The sequence below is a fragment of the Lissotriton helveticus genome, chromosome 1_2, assembly GCF_964261635.1.
Source record: "Lissotriton helveticus chromosome 1_2, aLisHel1.1, whole genome shotgun sequence".
NCBI lineage: Eukaryota > Metazoa > Chordata > Amphibia > Caudata > Salamandridae > Lissotriton > Lissotriton helveticus.
Window position 1 is genome coordinate 131,544,691 of NC_136058.1, and position 18,336 is coordinate 131,563,026.

General features: G+C 44.0%; 1 protein-coding gene across 1 annotated transcript in view; it reads left to right on the plus strand.

Moving 5' to 3' along the window:
• Positions 1 to 272: 272 nt before the first annotated feature.
• The window catches only part of C8B (complement C8 beta chain), a 228,595-nt gene continuing 210,531 nt past the window's right edge, over positions 273 to 18,336 (plus strand). The window contains exons 1-2 of the mRNA XM_078670066.1: positions 273 to 407; positions 2,105 to 2,255. Of these exons, the coding sequence (XP_078526192.1) occupies positions 355 to 407; positions 2,105 to 2,255 (204 nt within the window). The 5' untranslated portion in view covers positions 273 to 354. The remainder of the gene's footprint in view (positions 408 to 2,104; positions 2,256 to 18,336) is intronic.

Sequence of the window (18,336 nt, forward strand, 5' to 3'; positions counted from 1 at the left end):
AGTAATCATGATAATTTGTGCACTTGTCCTGTCTTTTTAATTCTGAAAAAGCTCAAAGTTTGAGATTGTTGCTGGAGCCCGGAAGTGAATGTAATAACATGTCTTTTTGACTAAAAGTTAAAACATTTAACTCCATTTTCCTAATTGGTGTTACTATGGCCGGTGACTCTAATTGTCATAGTGTACCAGAGCCCACTAGGGGGCGCGGTGTGTTCATTTTGGATTTTGGTTGTAGGACTCGGTTTCATGTGTATTTACGAGATTAACCATTGAGAAGCAGCAGAGGTGTTAGTCCTGAGTAGAAGCCTCGGCAGTGCTTGCTGCCCACAACTTCACAAGACCCTGTGGGAGAAAATGCTCCTTTTCCTAACAATACTCGGCTTATCAAGCTGCACCTACAGTTGTTGGTAAGTATATGTTTGAACTTTATTTATAAGTTAAAGCTATGCTTCTTTTAGCACAATACAGTTTACTCAAAATGGATGGATGGCTTGTAGCTTTATGTGGATATAAATGAATGTTGGGCGGGGGCATGATTTGGTAGATTCTCTTATTATGCAGGTAGATTTTTCCCATAGCTGACAATATGGGACAGGAATGAATACATTTTGGACTACATACCTGATTCGAGTGCACACAGAAGTTGGTATCCGACCCACTCAGCATTACAAATACTATGCAAATTTGCACAAAACATTTTTTTTTTAAACTGCACGAACTTACATTTAAGTTAGAAATTGTGTAATTTGTCCGGTGGAATAACGTAATATTCCGAATTGTAGAGATGAGAATGGGTGTGTGATATTACTGTGCTACCACCAATTCAGAATTATAGAGTTAAAAAGTAATACCGCACCTAGATTGACCAACTGGCATGGGTGCAAATTCAGGACAGTAAGTTTGAATATTCAGGACAGAGGGTCAAAATTCAGGACCACACATGTGACACCCATATTACAAGGTGTCAGCATTTCCCCACATTACAAGATGTCAGTATTTACCCATGTAGTCATTTTTTATGGTATTACCGATGCGCTCAGAACGATGGCCACAGTGTTTTAATGTATGTTCTAATCCCAACATTACTTGCTCTAGATTAGTTCTGCTTGATTTGTTTGTGGTAAAAGTACAGTTTTACGCCTTCTTTGCAAATCTCATGACAAACAGAAATTTACCTCAGAAGTACGAAAAGCCGACGAGAGCAGATTTCTGGTGTGAAAGTAGGCTGTGTGAACCATGCTCATACATTTCCAAAAGTAAAGCCCAACGCTGTTTAGTCGATGATAAGGTGTCATCTGATGGCCTTAGTGTAATTGCATGTTCAAGAAACTGAGATTAAAAAAGAGATATTTGCAGAATTTTCTTCTTTGAAAGAGTTCTGAAAAAACGAGTTTTTGTTTCCTATTCAATTCCCCGTAACATTAAAATAGCCCTGCTTAGGTCGCTTTATTTCTGTCTATACGCAGACGTATGGGTCGTAAATACCATAGGTTACCAAATGTCTGGGACTGTTCCACTCATTTTGCTGGTAGCCCCTGTCCATATGTGCTGCCTCACTGACCAATGCCTCTCTCACCCGAAGGCCCAGGTAACCTAACTTTTAAACTTCCCGACTCAATTCATTGAAACAGTGTGCAACTGTTACAGCTTACATGTCTTATTTATTTCTGTTCTTCTTAGCATACTGCATCTTTGTAAGGTATTTTAGCAGAATTTATCTCAGGCAGTTTAAACTCGAACCGACTTTAGGTACGCGCTCCATGACTGCAAAATGGCACCCTCGGTGCTCTAGGACCCTTACCGAAAACAATGAAACCGCGGCGGCTTCGAGGGCAGAGGGCAGCTTTCAGCTTTGACGGGCCTCAAACGCATCTCTAAAGGCTGTGGCACCCACTTATCTCATAATCACACGTGATATTTTCTGCTGTAGCGAAATAATGCATTTGTGCGTTGTGTCAGTGCCTAAAATATTGGAATATTTTATGAGCCTTTTTAGCCCCCATATATGGAGGAGGTGTTGTAAAAGAATCGCATGGCCCAACTGAGATTCGAAAAAGTAGACGCGTTCAAATGTTTTCATGAATTATTGAAATGTCTCTGGCAGGAGCGAGTCTATTCCCCAGCTGGATTCAGGCAATGCTAGTCAAGTCAGGAAGCGGTGGACGAGATCAGCCTGGGACCCGCCACAACCCATCGACTGCCTTCTTTCCACCTGGTCTCCCTGGAGCAACTGTGACCCTTGTCTGAAAAAACGAGTAAGTAAATTGTGCTGCACTCTTGACTCGTGTACTATAATGCTCTTAAAATGGCACTCGCTTAAGAAAATAACATTTTTTTCAAATTGATGTTTATCTATGAAAATGTATGCATTATTTGCTAGTAATAATTATTGTATGGCATCTTCTTCAACGTTTGCTGTTAAATATGAATATTATTAAGTTTGCCATAGAATTGATTGTGAACTCTCGGAATTGCACAAGTCGAGTTTGAAGTACCAGCTTAACCTGTAAAATAAATGTGAGAGTTAAGTACATGCTGCTGCGATATGCATATAAACAGAAAGTAACACTAAAAATCCTAGAAGAGCAGACTCAGAGCTGATTTATAGTTCGATGGACGGACACTCCTTCACAAATGTGATGATTTCCTTATGCCTAATTACAAGGGAATTAGGATGTAATCAGTGCTTAATTTGAGCCGGTGATTTCCAGTGCAGTACACCTGCACTAACTTGTCAACACTGTCATTGATAACCATCTGCAACGTGGTGGCACTGTTAGTCTAATTCTGAGCTGAGCACAATTATATTTGTTTAATAATTTAATATACATTAGAAATTACTAATACCAGCCACATATGCTATTGTTATAGCTTTGGAACAGTCTGAATTGTCATACTTATAGGAGTGTGATGATTAGCAGTTGTGTCAGCCCTTGCAGGGGCAATAGGTAGAGTGGACCCCTGACAAGGGCCCTGGCACATATATATATTTTTTACAAAGTAAGCACTGTTCTTTTTTTTTTTAGTTCAATAAGTTTATTAGAGTTTTAAAAGAGTAAAAATAATTAAAATACAATACATAATGATACAATTGAGGTAGGGAAAGAAAAGAAATACAGAAGTTCATTATAGTAATTGATCAAATAATAAATAGAACATCTTAATTAATATTCAGATCAAGTACGGAGGAAATAATAACAGATTCACAGTAATGAACAGTACAGACCCTCAAAAGTATCATTATCAGAAAGGCGAGAAATATAGAAGGAAGAGAATGAAACCAGAAGAAGAGAGAAGAAGAAAGAGAGGGACAAGAAGAAGAAGAAAGAGAGGAAAGAAAAGAGAGGAAAGGAAAAGGATTTACTGTGACGCCACAAATACATAAAAAAGACAAACAGCAATCAGGTAGACGGCAGAAAGGGATACTGCTCAACCATGCCCTTTGAGGCCAAATCCATATATATGTCTAAAGCTCTCCATACATTACTAGAAATAGCGGGGGAGAGGTGAGCCGCATCAACAGAAGTGTGTGCACTTCTTAAGAAAGAAACCCATGCCCACCATGTATGATATGAAACCGAAGAGAAAGACTTCCATTCCATAAGAATCACCTTAACAGCAACCGTCAATAATAGATCTAATAACTGCATATCTACAGCATCCAACGGTAAAGGATCACGGGAAGCCAAAGGCCCCAACAAAATCATGGGCAAGGAAAGCTGGAAATTGATTTGAAAGATTAACATAAGATGTTTTTGTATAAGATCCCAAAAGGGTTGCAAAAGCGAGCAGTGAAAAACCATATGCGGAAAATCCCCAGCAGCCAAACCACAGCTCCAACAAAGATCATCATCTTTTAAGTGTAGAGTATGTAATCGCACAGGAGTCCAATGAAGAAGATTAACAGAAAAGAATTTAGACTGGAACAAAGAAGGAGCAATTTTATCACGAAGAGAGAGCATACCAATCAACTGCCATGTTTCCGGAGAAATATGGTCAATAGTTTCCTTATCAAAGTGACGTAGCCACTTCTGTTGTGCAACAGTATCCGAGCCAGAAGAAGTCGATGATAAAAATGTATAAATGCGTGAAGCAGTATGACCAGTCTTAAGCCACAAAGAGAATAATGCAATAGTGGGAGAAGTGGGCACCAAACGAACCTTGGCGAGGGCCACTTTAATTTTGAGGAAGGTGTAAAAATCTAAATTCGAGAGCGAGAACTGGCAAGCCAAGGAAGAGAGGGGTAGTGGATCATTACGGTCGTCGTATAAATGACGAAACAACGTAGTTCCTTTGGATGCCGAGTATTGTATTAGTGGAGGATCAATAATAAAATTTAGTCTAGGGTTATGCCACAAGGAAGACCATCTTGATTTATGGATCGGGGTAATCACTTTCCTGTCGACAGCTCTAACAGCAGCAATAGTATCTAATACGATAGTACGAGAAAATGGAATAGCTAGTGTGGACGTATTTAAAAAGGAAGAGACAGGTAGAGGAGAAGAAAGATGTTGTTCAATGCACATCCAAGAAGGTATGTGACCAGGAAGTGAAGAAAACCACAAGGCTCCCTGAGAGAATAAGAAAGCCACTTGGTATTTGTCCCAGTCTGGAAAATTACAACCACCCAACTCGTAAGGCTTCCGTAAAGACTTATATGCGATTCTGGCACGTTTATCACTCCAGAGAAATTTAGAAGTAATAGAATGAATCTCCCAAAAGAAGGAGGAAGACAGCTTCACCGGTAGCATTGAAGAAACAAAATTAATGATAGGTGTGATCATCATTTTTAATGTTTGTACCCTACCCCACCAAGAAATATGTTTAGGGGACCAAGTATCTAAAAGACGCCGTACTTTAATTAGGGTCTGAGCCTCATTATAAGCTTCAGTATCATAGAGGATACCACAGAACCAGATCCCCAAATATTTGAGGTGTTTTGATTGCCATTTAAAACCTGCTGGTCCCATATGTGATGGGAAGCAATACGCGTTGAGCGGAAACATCTCTGTCTTATCTCTGTTAAGAGTATACCCAGAGACCTTAGAAAAAAGAGCAATAGTATCCGTAATCGCAGGGATAGCGGAAACGATATCATCAGAAAAAATAAGAACATCATCAGCATACGCCGCTGTTTTCAGGCAATGCGATCCAAAAGTAAAACCTTTGATGGCCGGGTGGAGATCAATTAATCTCAGGAGCGGATCAATAGCTAATAAAAACAAGAGCGGGTATAGCGGGCACCCCTGGCGAGTACCCTGACGAAGACTAAAAAAGTCCGAAGTATCAACATTAACTCTAATATTCACCCTAGGGTGGGCATAAAGGGACATAACCATGTTCACAAAAGAATCCCCAAGATTATGTGCATGAAGAACAGCATGAAGAAAAGGCCAAGAGACCTTATCAAAAGCCTTCTCGGCGTCTAAGGCTAATGCCTCAGCCCGAAGTGTGGAACGTTTGGCTGTACCTAGAATATGGGAAAAAGTACGGATATTATCTCTAGCAAGCCGACCCTTAACAAAATCTGTCTGAGATGGATGAACCAGCACGGGAATATAGGATTCCAACCTCTTAGCAAGAATCTTAGCAACGATTTTAGCCTCCATATTGAGTAGGGATATAGGACGAAAATTCTTAGGATCAGAAGGATCCTTCCCTTCTTTTGGGATTACCACAATAGTAGCATCTGCCGCCGTTCCAGAAACCGCACTCTGTTGAATAAATAAGTCAAAAATACCTTTAAGACGGGAACCATAGAAGGGAGAAAGGTTTTATAGAACAAAATGGGAAAACCATCCGGACCAGGGGCCTTGCCTGATCGAGTGGATTTAATTGTCTGGATAATCTCATCATGTGTAATCGGGGTACCCAATTTCTCCCCATCTTCCAAAGATACAGATTTAAGAGGAATAGATTTTAAGAACTCCTGACAATCCTCAAAAGACGACTGATTAGTGGGGGTATATAAAGTATTATAGAAATCACGAAAGACCTCAAGAATCTCTTTAGATTGAAATTTATTACTACCAGAACTATCAGTGATAGAAGCAATTTGAGAGGACCTAGAACTAGACTCCTGAAACTTTAATGTGGTCGCTAGGATCCTACCAGCCCGATTTTTCAAAAGAAGCCGTTTCGATTTCCGTGCCTGAACCCCAATATGCGCCCTCCTAGTAACAATAGAATTATAGAAATATTTCAAGTTTTTAATGGTTTGTAACAGTTTCTTATCTCTAGATTGACGAAAAAGAAGTTCATGTTGTCGAATACTATCTGATAGAACAACAAGTTCCTTCTTGACATCAGCATTTCTCTTCACCATAATTTTAATGATTTGCCCCCCGAAGAGTACATTTAAATGCGTCCCATAAGACCACTGGGGAGCTAACGGAACCATCCTTTTCAGAAAAGAAATGCTGAATTGCAGATTATATGGCCTGAATTTGAGAAGCATCATGCAAAATCTCCGTATTCAATTTCCACGAAGAATGTTTTGTCCAAGGAGCAAAACTTGACAAAGAGAAGGAAACCGCCGCATGATCTGGGACAAGAATAGGATGAATGTACGGTGAAGACGAGGATGGTACTAAGGATGAATGTACTAAGAGATAATCAATACGAGAAAAGCTAGAATGAGGAGATGAGAAAAAGGAAAATTCACTACCCGTAGGGTTATGAAGACGCCAAATATCTTGAAGATTAGCGGAAAAGCACATATTCAACAATTGCTTGTGGGATCTAGGGGGGCGGAAGGAAAAAGCCGAGTTTCTATCCAAGATAGGGTCTAAAGGCAAGTTAAAATCACCCACAACTATTAGATTGCCATTATGCTGTACGTGAGCAAGAACTTTAATAATCTTTTGCCAAAAAACAGTGTCATCATTGTTCGGCGCATAAATATTCATAACATAAAGATCCGAAATCCCATCAGATAACTTCGATAGAAGCCACCGGCCCTCAGAATCCGTTCAGTAGAAATAAACGATAAACCGGAATTCCTAGATACAAGTGTTATCACACCATTCTTTTTGCCAAGGGCGTCCGAACAAGCCACATCCAGAACCCAGTCCTTCTTTAACCACAAAGCCTCCGTACGGGAGACTTTTGTCTCCTGCAATAGAACCAAGTCTGCAGATAAAGATTTACCATAATCTAGAATTTTAGCTCTCTTGACCGGATGATTCAGTCCCTTAACATTAAGGGAAACCACGTTCAAACCAGGCATCATTCAACCACAAAAGCAATAAAAATGAAACAAACATAACAGCAACAACAAGAATACATCACCGACCAATAACAAAACAGTAACGCACCAACAGAAGATCCAAAAGGCACAAGAAAGGAAGAGAAAAGAAAAGAAAAGGAAAGGAAAAGTGAGAAAGAAAGAAGAGAAAGGGGAAGAAAGAGAGAGAGAGAAAGATCCACAAGGGGAGGTCTAGATAAGACCAACATCATGCCAGGGGGGACATGGAGGAGGCAAACAGTGGAACCGCCAGGGAACTAACAGTAATAAAAGCAAGACCACCCAGCCCATATTCAGCCAGGGGAACAGAGAAAAAGCACATAAGCAGAGAAAATATGCACAATGATATCAAATACCTCATAAAACGGAGGACAGAAGCTAATGTGACATCACCAGGTGAGATAAATAAAGGCATAAAAAATACATTACAGAATGAGATAGAAAACAGTATGAAGAAATGTGAGCAAGAGTATTAAGAAACGAAGAACTATTTACTGAGAAAAACATTCTATAATTTGTAACAAGCATAGACATATCATATAAACTAAATATGCTTAATAAGTTAGGCAAAGTAGAGTCACGCTAAATGTTGCAATAAGAACATCATAAATACCTAAGAAGTAAGGATAGCAAGGGATAAGTAAAGGCATAAAAAGCACATTATGTAATGAAATACAAAACATTATGAAAAAAATACACGCAAGAAATATTAAGAAATGAAGAAAGTAACTGCTGAGAAAAACAGTCTACTATTCGTGACAAGCATAGATATATTAAAGAAACTAAATATGCGTCAAGGAGTTAGGCAAAATAGAACCATACTAAATACTATAATAAAAACATCATCAACAACTATGAAGGGAGACTAGTAAAAAATAGGACAATATTCAAAAAGAAAAAGGTATACATCTATCCATATAATGAAAAAGGACCCCATAAAAAATCCCACGTAAAAAAAAAAAAAATTGAAATAAAGAACATCAAAGAGACTCCCAACAACGGAGAGCAAAACATACAATTAGCGTAGAGACTAACCTCAAGAACTACATGGAAGTCACATAAGAGAGGAGACAGAGCTAAGAACACGAACAGGAAAAATATAATCAACAAGAAACAAAATATCCATGGTCTAAGAAAAACAGAAGAAACAACAATCACCGAAAAGACTCCAAAGAGAGAAGACATCAAGCCAACAACATCAACGGCATTAAATTAGCAGAAATGCATGAGGAAAATAAACAACATAATAGATGAGAGAAAAAGAACGGACTAGACAAAAACCAAGCTATGGAATGACCAATAAAAGAGTAAATATACGCAACAAATAACGAAAGAAGAAGGAGCGAAAAGAAGAATCACCTGCTCAAACGGATCACTAAAAAATGAAACTACATGAAGCACGAAAGAATACGAAATGAGACAAACCAACAAACAGCGAGTAACAGTTATCCAGAAGAACTGGAAGGAATATCATTTGAGAATTAAGAGTAACAAAACTATCCAGAAGCATTAGAATCAAGTGCCTGAGGCACCAGGAGAAGTAGAGGAATCCATTTGAGTTTCAGACTGATTGTCTAGAAAGGCAGAGAGCTCAGTGGGATCATCAAAAATTCTTGACCGGCCCTTGAAGGTAATACGAAATCTGGAGGGACCAGCAAAAGAAAAAGGGATATTCATCTCTGACAAGCGTTTCCGTAAATTGAGAAAACCTTTCCGATGAATCACTGTATCCCTAGCAAAATCTTGGGAGATAGAAATCCGATGGCCCTGCCAAGATACCGTCTTAATCTTCCTCATGTGTGCCAGGATTTGTTCCGAGTGTTGGTGACGCAGCGGCTTAAAAATTACCGCCCTCGGCTGGGTGGAAGACTTGGATCTAAACGTTGGCACACGATGAGCTCGTTCAATTTCAAAGTCTCTCTGAAAGGAAATTTGTAGCGTAGAGGGAAGCCACTGGTGTAAGAAGTCAACCATTGAGGGAGCCGACTTCTCCGTCTCCTCAGGCAGACCAAAAATACGTAAGTTACTTCTACGGTTGCGATCTTCCTGCTCCGTGAGATCTCTCCTCAACGCCACCATTGAGCGTTCCATTCGCTGAAAATGTGTGGAATGCTGCCTTGCAGAGTCCTCTACACCGCTAATCCGTGTCTCCGCAGTCGAAACACGTACAGACAGTGCCTTAAAATCATTCCTAATAGCCGCTACCTCAACCTGCAGCAAGTCAGTGTTAGTTTTAGTGGATTGCGCAATGTCATGAACAGCATTAAGATGTGACAAAATGGTGTCCAAAGTAGTGGTTGCCTCCTTCTGAGAGGACTCTGGGGTAGGAGAAGTTTGCTTCAACCTCTTAAGCGCACCTTTAGCATCCTTAGTAGTAGAAGGGGGACCCATAATATCAGCCATAAGAGATACCACCACTGAAACAAGGTAACAGATAATACACAAAAGAGGTTAGGTATCTCAATATTAAAAGAGGAACAAGTCACAGTAAGAACTCCAGAGGAGATGAGAAAAATAATAATAAAACATGGCCAATAAATTAGGCGCAGACCCCAAGCAGGAAGAAAAATGATTATTAAAGGAAGTAACACTGAGGCAGTTGAAGTATGCAGGTCAAAAGCGTAGCTGAAAAATCCAATGAGGAGCAGCTTAAAATCTCAGAAACGTCAGAAGCAACCAATGGTTATGCAGCAAACAGAAGTAATAGGGGCCATAGGCAACGATAAATAGCTGTAGAATGTCACCTTAATCAATTTGTGCCTGTGGAGAGAAGGAATGTTCACTGGCCCATGAGGGAGAGAAAGCGAGCGTCGTCACACCACAAAATGGCGGCCGCTCCCAGCCTCCGAGACACAGAACCCCTCACGAAGCCAAAGACAGCTCTCCTGGTGCTCCGGTTGTGGGACTGCGGTGAATTACACTCCCGGCAGTTTCACATCACCGAAAATCCGCTTTTGGATGAGTAGGTAGCGCTGAAAGGGGACCTGAATCGTCCCGACAGCCACCGAAGCCCCGTAGCTACTCACGGACCGCCATCAGGTTGCGGCGCGCAAGCCACGCCCCCCAAAGTAAGCACTGTTCTAAATATAATACCCTTGTAATGAGGTGGACGGATGTCTGTCGTGGTGTGACAAGGTAACCTGTCATCCAAGCTCTAAATCAGGCTCTTAGTCTTTCATTCAAATGAGATTATTAATGTGAGTACCATTGAGATGGGTAATTTTATCGCCCAAGTCTCACCTAGTTCAGTACGATGGTTGAAGCAGACAGTTACAGTTTTACCAATCTTAACCTCTTTCCCCAGCCTCATTTATCATCTGCTAGGACCTGTGGTAAACATGTTCGGATCTGCTGGAGTCAGCTTTCCCATCAAGGCCAACCTAGACCAAATGTACACAGGGCAATCCGACGCGGGTTGCTCTTAAATTGCACACACCTTGGCACCTTTCACAACCAACCTGCCAAAGATAAATGAAAGCTTGCTTCACCTCAATATTGTAAATATAAAGTTCCTGACTCGTGATCCAAGAATCCTAATGAATGTTTTTGCTTCTTTCGGACAATTTTCAGTATATAATCTTCAGAAAAATATAACAACGCAAGATTTGTAGTAAAATTAGGCTCCAGGCTTTACATTTAGGTACACAACAGCACAGAGATTTCCACTGCAGGTCCACACATAGCTTCATCTAGACCTAAAACATCTTCCCAAGAAGAATGTGAGAACATTCAATACTCTCCTTAAACCTATCAACGACTCTCTTCTCAAGAGACAAACTCAGTGGTCTAGTACATCATCAAGGTTGCAAATGAGGACCATGTTTGTCCCATCCTCCTGTTGATATATCGGTACCCTATCAATGAAAGTCATTTGTTTAATATGATGTCACCCATAAGGCCCTACACAATAACAATTCTAACTACATTTAAGACCTTATCCCACCTCAAGTCACTGCAAGCCCTTTTAATTTGACAAACATGAATGTTGGACCAGTTCTCTCGTGCCTGATTCAAGATAAGTTAGCCAAACGTTGTGATATTTATTAACATCTGTTGGGCATGGACTTTATTTTTTTAATTCTAAATCTTTTTATTAGCATTTTTCCTGTTACAAAAACATACAACATAAACAGTGTATTGGTAACATGTTTAACAGCGTCAAGTCAAAACAGTATGGGTTACTGCCCCACGTAATACCAAGCAAGCTATCAATTAGGTCACTGAAAGCAAATACATTACGTGGAATAATGCCACTACAATGGGTAAAACAATGCTAAGAAATCTTATAGTAGAACAGTCTTTATGCCGTTCAAACATGGTGGATTGCTGATCGGAACTGTGGACATAGGGTGTAACAAAATGAGGACAATGCAACCAAAGGAAGGGTAAGGTAGTTGCCTTAGACCTGTTGCCGCGTGCGTTGGAAAGGGGGCCAGTCCTGACAGAGCTCAGTAATAGCTGCAAGAATTGGGGTCCTGTGTCCGAGCAATTGGGGCCAATTCCATATATGTGCGCTGTGAAATGCGGGTGTTGGGCATCAGTCCCGATTATCGTCCTGAAGCTCCCCTGTAGTAGTGACCATGCCCTGTATGTTCGACACCATAGCATCCCAGTGGGCCGCCAGAGGGAACTTACAGATGCCCCACAGGTCCACCCTGCACAGTGCCACCCCGTCTGCCCTAGCCCAATTCAGTAGGGAATGGCGCCAGGTTATTGTATGAGGTGCCAGCGGTGATCTTCATCACTTGGTGATCAAGTGCTTTGCTACCACAAGCCCCAGATCAAGAAAACGGGTAGTGGTCCTGTTCGTCTTGTTCCTACTGAACAAATGCAATATGTGTACCTCCCACCGAGAGGGAACATCACAGGATGAGCAGGCAGCAAATGTGGTTGTCACACTGTCCCAATATTCGCTTAAGACAGGGCAGTGCCACAACATGTGGAGCATATCCACATCTATGGGACGGCACCTAGGGCAGGCCACGTCTGATCTGAGAAAATACTTATTAAATTGGGCTGGAGCAAGTTATGCTTGATGTAATATAAAAAATGTAATTTGTTTAAACCACTGATTGTGCAGAATGTGCTTTGGACCACACCGAACGGGCCCCACTCCTTATCTGTGAATGCCTTTCACAGGGCTTCATCCAAGTGTTGTTTCTGGGAGGTCAGATCCATCTCCATATGTTGATGGAGCGAGGATGCAAACCACCGAGTCAAGTGCTCCCCAGTGCCCGTCACATGTAGATACTGTATTGTATGATGACTGGGTGGTTCCTTGGCGAGCGTGCCCCATTTAGATGTCAGCGAGGCTATAAGGACAGGGTGTAATAAGAACTGTCCCAGGAGCGGGTTCTCTTCTGACATGAGCTCCTGGTATTGGATGGTGAGCCGGTGAGAAAGAAGTCCCCTAAGTCTTGAATGCCGTCCTTGCCCCAGTGTCGCAGTTCTGCTGTAGAGGTGTATATGTCCCTTCGCTTTGTTCCTAGTAACGGGATTGCGGGGGCATATGGGAGATAGTTCTGGTGAGGAAGAGGCATCTATGGTAGCATTTATAGGCCACAGTGAGTAAAAGCGCTTCTAAAGGTCTGGGTTTCGTGCAAGGGTGGAATATATGCAGTAGGGCATTATGTGGTATCGGGGATTGTAGTGATGGTGTGCCTGCCAGATGTCGAGATAACAGCCATCTGGCGTTCCATTGGAGCTGAGAGGCCAGGTAGTAGTGCTCGAAATTGGGCACCACCAGCCCCCCCAATTCCACTGGTAGATATAGCTTCCCCATAGAGAGACCCGGTGTCTTGACCTCCTCTTAATAAAGTCCCTGATAATCTTTTCCCATTTGCAGAAGAATGCAGGGGAAATGTTAATAGGCAGGGTGGTGAAGTAGTAGAGGAAACGGGGAAGGGCCTCCATTTTAACAAAAGGAATACTTCCTGAGATTGCCAGTTGAAGGGTGTTACAGAAGAACAGTTGTGATTAAACAGCTGTAGTGGCTCTGGTTATGTTCCAGTCGAAAAGGTTCTCTTTAGTACGGTAGACCTGTACCCCCGGGTATCTAAAAGGGTTCCTACACCATGTCACTGGAACTTTGCCAAGGGAGTATCCTGGATCTGGGGTCTCCTGTAGGAATCGAGAGAGAATAGATTTCGCCGTTTTTACCCTCATTCCCGAAGCCATGGCAAAGTGTGTTAGAGCCTGATCCAAAGAGGGCGGAAGGTCACGCACATATAACAACAAATCATCAGCGTATAACAAGATGAGGTGCATTCTATCCCCTAAAGTGATTCCCATGTCAACGTGCACTCGGATATGCACCGCAAGTGGCTTAACCGCCAGCACAAAAAGAAGAGGGCACAACGGGCATCCCTGCCAGGTTCCACGACGCACCTGTGTGGGATCCTACAAATAGGGGCCTGTCCGAAACTGGACAGTTGGGCGTCTATATAGCAGTTGGATCATAGTTGGAAAGTAAGGTCCCATGCCATATCAGGCCAGGGCGACGAAGAGAAACTTCCAGGCTAGCGAATCAAAGGCCTTCTCGAGGTCCAGTATCATGCAACCCGTGCAAGGCCAATTAATAGGGGTGTACTCGGCTACCCGAAAGTAGCAGCGGATGTTCAGTGCAGTGTTACGATGAGGGACAAAAACCCATTCTGGTCGGGGTGGACCAGGTTGGGAATGAGTGGTACCAACTGGTTTGCTAAAATCTTAGCTAAGATTTTATACTCTATATTTAGAATCGCTATCGGTCGGTATGAGCCAGGGAGGTTGGATCCCTTCCTGGTTTCAGCAGCGAGACCACATTAGCTGTACACATTTAGGGAGGTGGGGTCAAGTCATTAATTACAGTAGTATAGAGTGAATGGCGACGGGTTACCAGCCTCTCCACGTATTTCTTGAATAATTCAGTTGTGAGTCCATCAGGCCCCGGTGTATAACCGGACGCCAGTGACCACAGCGCCTCATGGATTTCGTCCTCTGCCAGTGGAGACCCTAGGGCAAGGGACTGATCAATCGTCAGTGTGGGCAGTTCCACTGTAACAAGAAATTACTCAACATGTCGGTCATTCTCAAACTTTTGAGATGCATATAACCTGGCGTAGTGGTCTGTCATTACTGCATGAATGTCTTTCTTTCTGCGTATACTGTCTATGCCCCAGTTCATCCACCACCATCTGTATAGGGCGTTGGGGGTGTTCCTTTCTTATTAAGTAGGCCAGTAGCTTACCCACCTTGTCTGCAGTGGAATGAAAGTGTGCCAGGTAATTATGACAGCACAATCTTTCTAGTAACATGTGTCCCTCTCTGTATGAGCATCATCTAGATTCTCTTGTTCTTCAGGTCGGGTAATGGTCCGCGTCTCTAGTCGGAGCAACTGTCCCTCGATGGTGGACAATGTTGTATCCAGTTGTTTTTGAATGCTTCACATCTGCCCCAGACAGTTCCTCCTAGTTACTGCTTTAAAGGCTTCCCATTCCGTCAAAACTGATTCCACAGAGTCAGCATTTAGCTCAAAGTATCTGCTCACTGCAGACTCCAGCGAGCTCTGGAACGCCGGGTCTTCCAGCACCGCCGTATGCAAGCGCCAGACTGGAGTCAGAGGCGCTCCCACTTCCCAGGTCAGGTGCATTATTTATGGATTGTGGTCTGAATGTGTTCGACTTAGATAGTCGGTGGACTGTATCAAAGGGGTTCGGGCAGCGGAAGCTAAAATGCAGTCCAGATGCACCTGTAAATTGTGGACCGGAGAATAAAAGGAGTAAATTCTGGTGCGAGGGTGGCGCTCATGCCAGACATCAGTCAATGACCAATGCCCCATCCAGGTACTTAGAAATTGCGTGTTTGAAGAAGCTGTGGTACGATTCAAAGGAGGGAAGGAGCAATCAAGAGAAACATCTAATACGGCATTAAAATCGCCCCCCAGCATCTTTCCATCATGACAGCACCACTGATAGACCATGGAGGGAGGCGCCCTGATCAGTATTGGGGTGTAGATGGACCCCAACAGGATAGGCTGGCCGTTTAGTCTACCCCCAATCAGCATATACCATCCATCAGGGTCCACCACCACCTCCTCCTACACCCATGGAACACCTGACTTCACCCAGATAAGAGTCCCTCTGGCCATTGAAGAATAGTTAGTGTTATAGATCTGACCTCGCCAGCGATGGAGTAAATGGGTAGCTTCAGGGCTCGTCAGGTGTGTTTCCTGCAATAATGCGATAATGACCGATCTGCGTTGCAGGTATGCATACATGGAATAGCGTCTAGCGGGTATGTGTATGCCCCTAACATTCCAAGTAACGTTGTTGAGGTTAGTCATAAAGGGGACACAAGACTATCAGAGTCTACCTATGTAGTGGAGAGCGACTAAATAAGCACATGCAGCGGCAACAGGTCTTTGGTCCCTCTGGCCATTGAAGAATAGTTAGTGTTATAGATCTGACCTCGCCAGTGATGGCGTAAATGGGCAGCTTCAGGGCTCGTCAGGTGTGTTTCCTGCAATAATGCGATAATGACCGATCTGCGTTGCAGGTATGCATACATGGAGTAACGTTACTGAGGTTAGTCATAAAGGGGACACAAGACTATCAGAGTCTACCTATGTAGTGGAGAGCGACTAAATAAGCACATGTATCGGCAACAGGTCTTTGGTCAGGGCGACATTTCCAAGGGGAAAAACAAAATGAAAATCAAGTGATCATCTAACATCATAAGAGTGGATTCCCAACAGGGAGATCGACCCAAACTGTTACGCCTAGTCAAGGTAGTGAAATCAATGTTGTTTGTTGGACTACGGGGGCGAAAAACCACTGGAGAAGAGGAAAATACCTTGTGTGTTCCATTCCCCATGGTATACAACTCATTCAGATGGTAGAACTCTGGGATTGTGTGTGTGTGTGTATATTGATGCAAAGGGACAGTGTTTGGAGCCATGTAAACAAGTGTAAAGCCTACAGTCCATGTGCTGTATCAATAGTGAGTTTGGGGTGGCGCAAGGACAGCGAGTGGCTAGTTCTCAAATAACTTAATCTGCAGTTTGAGAGGTAACATCTGGCAGGCGCGGAATGCCAGCATCTGTCGACCAGTCCGCTGAGGAGTCTGTATCTCTTCGAGACCTCGACGGACACACAGTAGAACCTGTCAGTGACCTCGTGGGCTGGCGGGCCGCCTCCACCTGTAGTGCCTCCTCTCATTCCGCCCTGATCTGTACTGAGTCCGGTGCCGCAATGGGCGATCTCATGTCTTTGCCTCTCTTCCTGCGCCGGCCACGGCAGGGTCTCCTGTGGACCTGGAAATCGTCTGGTGGCCTAGGAGCTGTAGTAAGCCCATTCTCCTCTAGCCAGTCACAGGCTTCTTTAGGGGAATCAAAGTACCGGGTGTTGCCGTTCAAGATCACATGGAGGAGGGCAGGGAAGAGGAGGGAGTATCGGGGATCCAACTCCCTGAGTTGCTTCTTCACTGTGCCGAAAGTGGCACACCTTTTTTGTACATGTGCGGTGTAGTTCAGGAAGAAAGATGTGGCCAGATTTTGCACCTTGGGACCAGAATATTTCTCTAATTCCCACACTATCACATCCCTGTCCCAAAAGTTCAATATGCGGAACAGAAAGGGGCAGGGGCGGGCACCCGGACGAGGTCTACGGGCGGGAACTCTCTGGACCCGCTCCACCACAAACTGTGGTGAGTACGAACCCGGCAGAAGTAATTCTCTTGGACAAGATTCCATATAGAACTTTGGATTTTGGCCCTCCAATCCCTCAGACAAACCAATCAATCTCACATTATTGCATCTTGACCGCCCTTCGGCCTCATCGACTTTCTCCTCCAAGGTGCACACCAGGTCCATCAGATCCTGCAGGGTGGTCGTAAAATGATGGGATCTTGGTTGGCTATCCGCCAGTGCCGCCTCATTTTCGCGGACCTTGTCTCTCAATTTGTGTTGGTCTGCTTGTAAGAGCATGAAGTCAGAGGTTATGGTGTCCATCCTACCCTCTAGGGAAGTTAAATTTGTTCTAGTGTGGTGCCAATTTTCTCCACTGCTCCCAACATGGAGTCTAATTTGGCAGAGAGGCCAGGCTGAATCATCCCTGTGGTTGATCCTGGATATCTAGGCATGCCCTCCGACAGCCCTCAGGAGAGGACATCCTGTTAGGTGTTAGAGCGGATGCGGCCCATGGCTAACTGCTGTGCGCTTGGAATGTAGGGTGGACGGCAAAATTATGCCTGCCTAAGAGTAATGCTGCACTGCGACCACTCCCCGGACAAAGCGTGTTCACTGCTCCCACCAGGTGCTTCTGCAGCGAGTCCAACCAGGGGGACTCCTTCTCGCCAAAGAGTTTATGGAGTGTGACCAAACCCCACACCTAACCACTTGTTAAACGGAGCATCAAGTTATAGTGGACTATTAAACATTCCAAGTACCCCTTTCAGGTCCTCCCGTCCCCACTGTGTGCAGAAATCAGCACGGAGCAGGGTGAGTGGAGGGAGACTAAGCCCTACCGGCCCCTGGATTCCGCACCAGCCCCAACAGTCACTCCTGGAGTAAACAGAGGCTTTGGAGGCAGCTTAGGCCTGACCCAATCTCCACACTGCCCCAAGCACCCGAGGACTAACCTCGGGCATCTCAATGCCACCCAGTCACCAGTCTGCAGAGTCATCTCACATCAGGAGAGGGGGCCTAGGCATGATCGACCCCGGACTCCGCCCATTGTCTGCCTCAGCTCACTCACTGTGGGCTCACCTGGTGTATCCCAGACCTCAGAGATGTGGGCTGCCCAGGATGGCTCCTCTTGTCGTCGTCACCACCATAGATCCTCCTAATCACACTGGGCTCCTGCAGCTAGGACGCTGCACCTAGTCTCTGGAGCCATGGCTCCTGCCTAGGCAAAACTGTGTTTCAAGGCCTGCTGTGCCACTCCGCTGTACGCCGCCAGTCAGGGGGAGAGAGAGGTGGAGGGCCCCCTCAGTAAAGCAGTGGGAGTTCCCCACTTCAGCAATCAGGTGGGTGTATGCAGCCGTGTACCTCCTCATGTTGTGGTCAAAACTAAGATGTGAAGCCTGTCGTGCTGCTCCGCTGTGCGTCCGCC